Source organism: Oncorhynchus kisutch, linkage group LG2, assembly GCF_002021735.2.
Source record: "Oncorhynchus kisutch isolate 150728-3 linkage group LG2, Okis_V2, whole genome shotgun sequence".
In the NCBI taxonomy this organism is placed as follows: domain Eukaryota; kingdom Metazoa; phylum Chordata; class Actinopteri; order Salmoniformes; family Salmonidae; genus Oncorhynchus; species Oncorhynchus kisutch.
Genome location: NC_034175.2, coordinates 54167054 through 54178450, shown reverse-complemented (window position 1 = coordinate 54178450; position 11397 = coordinate 54167054). Strand labels below are relative to the sequence as shown.

General features: G+C 50.4%; 1 protein-coding gene across 2 annotated transcripts in view; it reads right to left on the bottom strand.

The window, feature by feature from the left end:
* The window catches only part of erbb4b (erb-b2 receptor tyrosine kinase 4b), a 518904-nt gene that overhangs the window by 50360 nt on the left and 457147 nt on the right, over positions 1-11397 (bottom strand). Inside the window, exon 20 of one of the 2 annotated variants that reach the window (XM_031797546.1) lies at positions 734-919. In XM_031797546.1, coding sequence (XP_031653406.1) covers positions 734-919 — 186 coding nt within the window. The remainder of the gene's footprint in view (positions 1-733; positions 920-11397) is intronic. The other variant, XM_031797551.1, reaches the window with a different exon arrangement.

The window sequence follows — 11397 nt, the reverse complement described above, 5'->3', positions numbered from 1 at the left end:
GAGAGAGAGTGCAGGTGTTCATAGTGTTTCGTATACTCAGTGTATACCCAGAGAGAGAGAGTGCAGGTGTTCATAGTGTTTCGTATACTCAGTGTAGACCCAGAGAGAGAGAGTACAGGTGTTCATAGTGTTTTGTATACTCAGTGTAGACCCAGAGAGAGAGAGTGCAGGTGTTCATAGTGTTTCGTATACTCAGTGTATACCCAGAGATAGAGTACAGGTGTTCATAGTGTTTTGTATACTCAGTGTAGACCCAGAGAGAGAGAGTACAGGTGTTCATAGTGTTTCGTATACTCAGTGTATACCCAGAGAGAGAGAGTACAGGTGTTCATAGTGTTTTGTATACTCAGTGTAGACCCAGAGAGAGAGAGTGCAGGTGTTCATAGTGTTTCGTATACTCAGTGTAGACCCAGAGAGAGAGAGTACAGGTGTTCATAGTGTTTTGTATACTCAGTGTAGAGCCAAAATCCATTGCAACACAGTGGGGTGACGGTTACTGTAAAGGCTGTGAGAGGGATTTCAAAACTCCCTCAAACATGCATATAATGGTAAATGGATATTCCATAGCGATATGTTTGACATTCTTATCACCTTTTCGTATTTGATCATTTTAATGACAGAACAGTCACAGTGGGTCTGTATAGTAGTAGATACCTATGAAACGGGCACAGACAAAGTGGCTGACGGTGCTCGAACCCCCATACAAGTTTTAACCTTAACAGGTGAGTCCTACCTTGGCGATCTGAACACACCAGTTGAGCAACAGCTGGGAGCCGATGTTGTCCTTGTGTTCATGGACGTAGTCAAGCAGACAGCCGTGGGGCATGAGCTGGGTGACCAGCTGGATGGTGGGGCTCAGGCAGACCCCCAGGAGACGGACCAGGTGGGGGTGCTCCATGCTAGCCATGATCAGAGCCTCCTGGGGAACACACACAGGGACTCAGGCACACAGGGAGACCATATATTCTAATACATTTGAACCATAGGGGGTGCCTATATTTGTCCTGTCTCACATGTACAAGTGTGTGTTGTGAAATGGAAGTGTGTTTTTTGCATATCTGTGAGACACCTTCGGAGAGTGGGGTCACGGCCAGGGATCAGACATTATTGACGGCATCCCTGGAGCAATTAGGGTTAAGTGCCTTGCTCAAGAGCTCGTCGGGTCGGAGATTCGAACCATAGCATCCTTTCGGTTACTGGCCCAGCACTCTATCCACTACGCTACCTGCTGCCCACATACACTGCTGTACGTCAGGGGTAAGGGATGTCTTATTAGGGCTGTATAAGGACTGAAATGTCCTTTGCGTTCGTTCAAATCATGCATTATTCCATTTGGTTTAACTGATGAGCAGCACAAGTACGAGCAAGAAAGATATCAACATTTAATCACCCAATTCACAAGATACATACACACTAGCACTCACAGCCACCAGCAGTACAGCCAACCTCACAACCCCATGCACAAAGACAACATAAATTCAACCAGGCTATTGCCACGTTGTATCCCATGACAGTAATGGTGTTATACAGAGAGAGCAGGCAGGAAAGTATAGTATAGTGCATACGACTCTGAGAGAGAGTTGGGACTGCAGGCCAAATGGCACCCTTTTCCCTATATAGTGCACTACCTTTGACCAGGGCCCATATGGAAACCTACAGGGCAGTTTGAGACACAGATTGGATTTATGATCACTGCTTCACTGCACTTGAATAATCCAGTCCTTAGTTATCAGCTGCAGATCTATTACAATCTTAGGCCCTACATCTCCACGATCTTAAATCAGGGCCATTGTCAGAGGGAGAGAAGGGCAGAGAAGGGGAGAGAAGGGGAGAGAAGGGCCACTCTGTCTGCTTTTAACTGAACAGCTTCCTCCCCTGTAAATCTACATGGTAAAGAGGTTCATCTATCATTTTTGTGTGTGACTGTGTGTACTGGGGGGAGCTATAATTCCACAGCATAGGCTTAGAATAGAAAAACACACTTGACAAAAGCATGCACAAACACAAAACCCACACACACATACTTGAACATATTCCCACAAACATTATATATTGATAGCTCTGAATTTGTTATGGGTATAGTGACAACATGATGTTGTTCACGATGATGCAACGACTGAGAACTGCTAACCTAATGCTACATATTAGCATGCGCAGTAGTGGCCTATTACTGTTTGCATTGATGAGTGTGAGCGTTCCGCTGTGTGGATTCCATTGTTCATCAGTGTGTGTCTACGTGTGTCTTCTACGTGTGTCTTCTACGTGTGTCGTTTACGTGTGTTGTCTTCGTGTGTCATCTACGTGTGTCGTCTATGTGTGTCTTCTACGTGTGTTGTCTACGTGTCTTCTACGTGTGTCTTCGTGTGTCATCTACGTGTGTCGTCTACGTGTGTCTTCTACGTGTGTTGTCTACGTGTCTTCTACGTGTGTCGTCTACGTGTGTCTTCGACGTGTGTTGTCTACGTGTCTTCTACGTGTGTCGTCTACGTGTGTCGTCTACGTGTGTCTTCGTGTGTCATCTACGTGTGTCGTCTACGTGTGTTGTCTACGTGTCTTCTACGTGTGTCGTCTACGTGTGTCGTCTACGTGTCTTCTATGTGTGTCGTCTACGTGTCTTCTACGTGTGTCGTCTACGTTTGTCGTCTACGTCTCTTCTACGTGCGTCTTCTACGTGTGTCGTCTACGTGTGTCTTCTACGTGTGTCGTCTACGTGTGTCGTCTACGTGTGTCGTCTACGTGTCTTCTACGTGTGTCGTCTACGTGTCTTCTACGTGCGTCTTCTACGTGCGTCGTCTACGTGTGCCGTCTACGTGTGTTGTCTAGGTGTGTCTTCTACGTGTGTCGTCTACGTGTGTCGTCTACGTGTGTCGTCTACGTGTCTTCTACGTGTGTCGTCTACGTGTGTCGTCTACGTGTGCCGTCTACGTGTCTTCTACGTGTGTCGTCTACGTGTCTACTACGTGTGTATTCTACGTGTGTCTTCTACATGTGTCGTCTACGCGTGTCGTCTACGTGTGTCGTCTACGTGTGTCGTCTACGTGTGTCGTCTACGTGTTGTCAACGTGTGTCGTCTACGTGTCTTCTACGTGTCGTCTACGTGTCTTCTACGTGTGCCGTCTACGTGTGTCGTCTACGTGTGTCGTCTACGTGTGTCGTCTACGTGTGTCTTCTACGTGTCGTCTACGTGTGTCGTCTACGTGTGTCTTCTACGTGTCGACTACGTGTGTCGTCTACGTGTGTCGTCTACGTGTGTCGTCTACGTGTGTCTTCTACGTGTCGACTACGTGTGTCGTCTACGTGTGTCGTCTACGTGTGTCGTCTACGTGTGTCTTCTACGTGTCGACTACGTGTGCCGTCTACGTGTGCAGTCTACCTGTGTCGTCTCCGTGTGTCGTCTACGTGTGCCGTCTACGTGTGTCTTCTACCTGTGTCGACTACGTGTCTTCTACGTGTTGACTACATGTGTCGTCTACCTGTGTCGTCTAAGTGTGTCTTCTACGTGTCGACTACGTGTGTCGTCTACGTGTGTCGTCTACGTGTGTCTTCTACGTGTCTTCTACGTGTGCCGTCTACGTGTGTCGTCTACGTATGTCTTCTACGTGTGCCGTCTACGTGTGTCGTCTACGTGTGTCGTCTACCTGTTGTCAACGTGTGTCGTCTACGTGTCTTCTACGTGTGTCGTCTACGTGTCTTCTACGTGTGTCGTCTACGTGTGTCGACTACGTGTGCCGTCTACGTGTGTCGTCTACGTGTGCAGTCTACCTGTGTCGTCTCCGTGTGTCGTCTACGTGTGCCGTCTACGTGTGTCGTCTACGTGTGTCTTCTACGTGTGTCGTCTACGTGTGCCGTCTACGTGTGTCTTCTACGTGTGTCGTCTACGTGTGTCGTCTACGTGTGTTGTCTACGTATGTCGTCTACGTGTCGACTACGTGTGTCGTCTACGTGTGTCGTCTACGTGTGTCGTCTACGTGTCTTCTATGTGTGTCGTCTACGTGTGTCGTCTACGTTTGTCGTCTACGTGTGCCGTCTACGTGTGTCTTCTACGTGTGTCGTCTACGTGTGTCGTCTACGTGTGTCGTCTACGTGTGTCGTCTACGTGTCGACTACGTGTGTCGTCTACGTGTGTCGTCTACGTGTGTCGTCTACGTGTCTTCTATGTGTGTCATCTACGTGTGTCGTCTACGTTTGTCGTCTACGTGTCTTCTACGTGCGTCTTCTACGTGTGTCGTCTACGTGTCTTCTACGTGCGTCTTCTACGTGAGTCGTCTACGTGTGCCGTCTACGTGTGTATTCTACGTGTGTCTTCTACGTGTGTCGTCTACGTGTGTCGTCTACGTGTGTCGTCTACGTGTGTCGTCTACCTGTGTCGTCTACGTGTGTCTTCTACGTGTCGTCTACGTGTGTCGTCTACGTGTGTCTTCTACGTGTCGACTACGTGTGTCGTCTACGTGTGTCGTCTACGTGTGTCGTCTACGTGTGTCGTCTACGTGTGTCTTCTACGTGTGTCGTCTACGTGTGTCGTCTACCTGTGTCGTCTACGTGTGTCGACTACGTGTGCAGTCCACCTGTGTCGTCTACGTGTGTCGTCTACGTGTGTCGTCTACGTGTGTCGTCTACGTGTGTCATCTATGTGTCTTCTACGTGTGTCGTCTACGTGTCTTCTACGTGTGTCGTCTACGTGTCTACTACGTGTGTATTCTACGTGTGTCTTCTACGTGTGTCGTCTACGTGTGTCGTCTACGTGTGTCGTCTACGTGTGTCGTCTACGTGTGTCGTCTACCTGTGTCGTCTACGTGTGTCTTCTACGTGTCGACTACGTGTGTCGTCTACGTGTGTCGACTACCTGTGTCGTCTACGTGTGTCGTCTACGTGTGCCGTCTACGTGTGTCGTCTACGTGTGTCGACTACGTGTGTCGTCTACGTGTGTCGACTACGTGTGTCGTCTACGTGTGCAGTCTACGTGTGTCGACTACGTGTGTCTTCTACCTGTGTCGTCTACGTGTGTCGACTACGTGTGCAGTCCACCTGTGTCGTCTACGTGTGTCGTCTACGTGTGTCGTCTACGTGTGTCGTCTACGTGTGTCATCTATGTGTCTTCTACGTGTGTCGTCTACGTGTCTTCTACGTGTGTCGTCTACGTGTCTACTACGTGTGTATTCTACGTGTGTCTTCTACGTGTGTCGTCTACGTGTGTCGTCTACGTGTGTCGTCTACGTGTGCCGTCTACCTGTGTCGTCTACGTGTGTCTTCTACGTGTCGTCTACGTGTGTCGTCTACGTGTGTCTTCTACGTGTCGACTACGTGTGTCGTCTACGTGTGTCGACTACCTGTGTCGTCTACGTGTGTCGTCTACGTGTGCCGTCTACGTGTGTCGTCTACGTGTGTCGACTACGTGTGTACTCTACATGTGCAGTCTACCTGTGTCGTCTACCTGTGTCTTCTACATGTGTCGTCTACCTGTGTCGTCTACGTGTGCCGTCTACGTGTGTCGTCTACGTGTGTCGTCTACATGTCTCGTCTACCTGTGTCGTCTACGTGTGTCGTCTACGTGTGTCGACTACGTGTGCCGTCTATGTGTGTCGTCTACGTGTGCAGTCTACCTGTGTCGTCTCCGTGTGTCGTCTACGTGTGCCGTCTACGTGTGTCGTCTACGTGTGTCTTCTACGTGTCGACTACGTGTGTCTTCTACGTCTGTCGTCTACGTGTCTACTACGTGTGTATTCTACGTGTGTCTTCTACGTGTGTCGTCTACGTGTGTCGTCTACGTGTGTCGTCTATGTGTGTCGTCTACGTGTGTCGTCTACCTGTGTCGTCTACGTGTGTCTTCTACGTGTCGTCTACGTGTGTCGTCTACGTGTGTCTTCTACGTGTCGACTACGTGTGTCGTCTATGTGTGTCGTCTACGTGTGTCATCTACGTGTGTCGACTACGTGTGTCGTCTACGTGTGCAGTCTACGTGTGTCGACTACGTGTGTCTTCTACCTGTGTCGTCTACGTGTGTCGACTACGTGTGCAGTCCACCTGTGTCGTCTACGTGTGTCGTCTACGTGTGTCGTCTACGTGTGTCGTCTACGTGTGTCATCTATGTGTCTTCTACGTGTGTCGTCTACGTGTCTTCTACGTGTGTCGTCTACGTGTCTACTACGTGTGTATTCTACGTGTGTCTTCTACGTGTGTCGTCTACGTGTGTCGTCTACGTGTGTCGTCTACCTGTGTCGTCTACGTGTGTCTTCTACGTGTCGTCTACGTGTGTCGTCTACGTGTGTCTTCTACGTGTCGACTACGTGTGTCGTCTATGTGTGTCGTCTACGTGTGTCATCTACGTGTGTCGACTACGTGTGTCGTCTACGTGTGCAGTCTACGTGTGTCGACTACGTGTGTCTTCTACCTGTGTCGTCTACGTGTGTCGACTACGTGTGCAGTCCACCTGTGTCGTCTACGTGTGTCGTCTACGTGTGTCGTCTACGTGTGTCGTCTACGTGTGTCATCTATGTGTCTTCTACGTGTGTCGTCTACGTGTCTTCTACGTGTGTCGTCTACGTGTCTACTACGTGTGTATTCTACGTGTGTCTTCTACGTGTGTCGTCTACGTGTGTCGTCTACGTGTGTCGTCTACGTGTGTCGTCTACCTGTCTCGTCTACGTGTGTCTTCTACGTGTCGTCTACGTGTGTCGTCTACGTGTGTCTTCTACGTGTCGACTACGTGTGTCGTCTACGTGTGTCGACTACCTGTGTCGTCTACGTGTGTCGTCTACGTGTGCCGTCTACGTGTGTCGTCTACGTGTGTCGACTACGTGTGTACTCTACATGTGCAGTCTACCTGTGTCGTCTACCTGTGTCTTCTACATGTGTCGTCTACCTGTGTCGTCTACGTGTGCCGTCTACGTGTGTCGTCTACGTGTGTCGTCTATGTGTGTCGTCTACATGTCTCGTCTACCTGTGTTGTCTACGTGTGTCGTCTACGTGTGTCGTCTACGTGTGTCGACTACGTGTGCCGTCTACGTGTGTATTCTACGTGTGTCTTCTACCTGTGTCGACTACGTGTCTTCTACGTGTTGACTACATGTGTCGTCTACCTGTGTCGTCTAAGTGTGTCTTCTACGTGTCGACTACGTGTGTCGTCTACGTGTGTCGTCTACGTGTGTCTTCTACGTGTCTTCTACGTGTGCCGTCTACGTGTGTCGTCTACGTGTCTTCTACGTGTGTCGTCTACGTGTCTACTACGTGTGTATTCTACGTGTGTCTTCTACGTGTGTCGTCTACGTGTGTCGTCTACGTGTGTCGTCTACGTGTGTCGTCTACCTGTGTCGTCTACGTGTGTCTTCTACGTGTAGTCTACGTGTGTCGTCTACGTGTGTCTTCTACGTCTCGACTACGTGTGTCGTCTATGTGTGTCGTCTACGTGTGTCATCTACGTGTGTCGACTATGTGTGTCGTCTACGTGTGCAGTCTACGTGTGTCGACTACGTGTGTCTTCTACCTGTGTCGTCTACGTGTGTCGACTACGTGTGCAGTCCACCTGTGTCGTCTACGTGTGTCGTCTACGTGTGTCGTCTACGTGTGTCGTCTACGTGTGTCATCTATGTGTCTTCTACGTGTGTCGTCTACGTGTCTTCTACGTGTGTCGTCTACGTGTCTACTACGTGTGTATTCTACGTGTGTCTTCTACGTGTGTCGTCTACGTGTGTCGTCTACGTGTGTCGTCTACGTGTGTCGTCTACCTGTCTCGTCTACGTGTGTCTTCTACGTGTCGTCTACGTGTGTCGTCTACGTGTGTCTTCTACGTGTCGACTACGTGTGTCGTCTACGTGTGTCGACTACCTGTGTCGTCTACGTGTGTCGTCTACGTGTGCCGTCTACGTGTGTCGTCTACGTGTGTCGACTACGTGTGTACTCTACATGTGCAGTCTACCTGTGTCGTCTACCTGTGTCATCTATGTGTCTTCTACGTGTGTCGTCTACGTGTCTTCTACGTGTGTCGTCTACGTGTCTACTACGTGTGTATTCTACGTGTGTCTTCTACGTGTGTCGTCTACGTGTGTCGTCTACGTGTGTCGTCTACCTGTCTCGTCTACGTGTGTCGTCTACGTGTCTTCTACGTGTGTCGTCTACGTGTCTACTACGTGTGTATTCTACGTGTGTCTTCTACATGTGCAGTCTACCTGTGTCGTCTACCTGTGTCTTCTACATGTGTCGTCTACCTGTGTCGTCTACGTGTGCCGTCTACGTGTGTCGTCTACGTGTGTCGTCTATGTGTGTCGTCTACATGTCTCGTCTACCTGTGTTGTCTACGTGTGTCGTCTACGTGTGTCGTCTACGTGTGTCGACTACGTGTGCCGTCTACGTGTGTATTCTACGTGTGTCTTCTACCTGTGTCGACTACGTGTCTTCTACGTGTTGACTACATGTGTCGTCTACCTGTGTCGTCTAAGTGTGTCTTCTACGTGTCGACTACGTGTGTCGTCTACGTGTGTCGTCTACGTGTGTCTTCTACGTGTCTTCTACGTGTGCCGTCTACGTGTGTCGTCTACGTGTCTTCTACGTGTGTCGTCTACGTGTCTACTACGTGTGTATTCTACGTGTGTCTTCTACGTGTGTCGTCTACGTGTGTCGTCTACGTGTGTCGTCTACGTGTGTCGTCTACCTGTGTCGTCTACGTGTGTCTTCTACGTGTAGTCTACGTGTGTCGTCTACGTGTGTCTTCTACGTCTCGACTACGTGTGTCGTCTATGTGTGTCGTCTACGTGTGTCATCTACGTGTGTCGACTATGTGTGTCGTCTACGTGTGCAGTCTACGTGTGTCGACTACGTGTGTCTTCTACCTGTGTCGTCTACGTGTGTCGACTACGTGTGCAGTCCACCTGTGTCGTCTACGTGTGTCGTCTACGTGTGTCGTCTACGTGTGTCGTCTACGTGTGTCATCTATGTGTCTTCTACGTGTGTCGTCTACGTGTCTTCTACGTGTGTCGTCTACGTGTCTACTACGTGTGTATTCTACGTGTGTCTTCTACGTGTGTCGTCTACGTGTGTCGTCTACGTGTGTCGTCTACGTGTGTCGTCTACCTGTCTCGTCTACGTGTGTCTTCTACGTGTCGTCTACGTGTGTCGTCTACGTGTGTCTTCTACGTGTCGACTACGTGTGTCGTCTACGTGTGTCGACTACCTGTGTCGTCTACGTGTGTCGTCTACGTGTGCCGTCTACGTGTGTCGTCTACGTGTGTCGACTACGTGTGTACTCTACATGTGCAGTCTACCTGTGTCGTCTACCTGTGTCATCTATGTGTCTTCTACGTGTGTCGTCTACGTGTCTTCTACGTGTGTCGTCTACGTGTCTACTACGTGTGTATTCTACGTGTGTCTTCTACGTGTGTCGTCTACGTGTGTCGTCTACGTGTGTCGTCTACCTGTCTCGTCTACGTGTGTCTTCTACGTGTCGTCTACGTGTGTCGTCTACGTGTGTCTTCTACGTGTCGACTACGTGTGTCGTCTACGTGTGTCGACTACCTGTGTCGTCTACGTGTGTCGTCTACGTGTGCCGTCTACGTGTGTCGTCTACGTGTGTCGACTACGTGTGTACTCTACATGTGCAGTCTACCTGTGTCGTCTACCTGTGTCTTCTACATGTGTCGTCTACCTGTGTCGTCTACGTGTGCCGTCTACGTGTGTCGTCTACGTGTGTCGTCTATGTGTGTCGTCTACATGTCTCGTCTACCTGTGTCGTCTACGTGTGTCGTCTACGTGTGTCGTCTACGTGTGTCGACTACGTGTGCCGTCTACGTGTGTCGTCTACGTGTGCAGTCTACCTGTGTCGTCTCCGTGTGTCGTCTACGTGTGCCGTCTACGTGTGTCGTCTACGTGTGTCTTCTACGTGTCGACTACGTGTGTCTTCTACGTGTGTCGTCTACGTGTGCCGTCTACCTGTGTCGACTACGTGTGCCGTCTACGTGTGTCGTCTACGTGTGCAGTCTACCTGTGTCGTCTCCGTGTGTCGTCTACGTGTGCAGTCTACGTGTGTCGACTACGTGTGTCTTCTACCTGTGTCGTCTACGTGTGTCGACTACGTGTGCAGTCTACCTGTGTCGTCTACGTGTGTCGTCTACGTGTGTCGTCTACGTGTGTCGTCTACGTGTGTCGTCTACCTGTGTCGTCTACGTGTGCCTTCTACGTGTGTCGTCTACTTGTGTCGTCTACCTGTGTCGTCTACCTGTGTCTTCTACGTGTGTCGTCTACGTGTGTCGTCTACCCGTGTCGACTACGTGTGTCGTCTACGTGTGCAGTCTACCTGTGCCGTCTACCTGTGTCTTCTACGTGTGTCGTCTACGTGTGTCGTCTACGTGTGCCGTCTACGTATGTCGTCTACGTGTGCAGTCTACCTGTGTCGTCTACGTGTGCCGTCTACGTGTGTCGTCTACGTGTCTTCTACGTGTGTCGTCTACAGGTGCCGTCTACGTGTGTCGTCTACGTGTGTCGTCTACGTGTGTCTTCTACGTGTGTCGTCTACGTGTGTCGACTACTTGTGTCGTCTACGTGTGCAGTCTACCTGTGTCGTCTACGTGTGCCGTCTACGTGTGTCGTCTACTTGTGTCGTCTACCTGTGTCGTCTACGTGTGTCGACTACCTGTGTCGTCTACGTGTGTCGTCTACGTGTGTCGTCTACGCGTGTCGTCTACGTGTGTCGTCTACGTGTGTCGACTACGTGTGTACTCTACATGTGCAGTCTACCTGTGTCATCTACCTGTGTCTTCTACATGTGTCGTCTACGTGTGTCGTCTACGTGTGCCGTCTACGTATGTCGTCTACGTGTGCAGTCTACCTGTGTCGTCTACGTGTGCCGTCTACGTGTGTCGTCTACGTGTGTCGTCTATGTGTGTCGTCTACGTGTCTCGTCTACCTGTGTCGTCTACGTGTGTCGTCTACGTGTGTCGTCTACGTGTGTCGACTACGTGTGCCGTCTACGTGTGTCGTCTACGTGTGCAGTCTACCTGTGTCGTCTCCGTGTGTCGTCTACGTGTGCCGTCTACGTGTGTCGTCTACGTGTGTCTTCTACGTGTCGACTACGTGTGTCTTCTACGTGTGTCTTCTACGTGTGTCGTCTACGTGTGCCGTCTACCTGTGTCATCTACGTGTGTCGTCTATGTGTCTTCTACGTGTGTCGTCTACGTGTCTACTACGTGTGTATTCTACGTGTGTCTTCTACGTGTGTCGTCTACGTGTGTCGTCTACGTGTGTCGTCTACGTGTGTCGTCTACCTGTGTCGTCTACGTGTGTCTTCTACGTGTCGTCTACGTGTGTCGTCTACGTGTGTCTTCTACGTGTCGACTACGTGCGTCGTCTACGTGTGTCGTCTACGTGTGTCGTCTACGTGTGTCGACTACTTGTGTCGTCTACGTGTGCAGT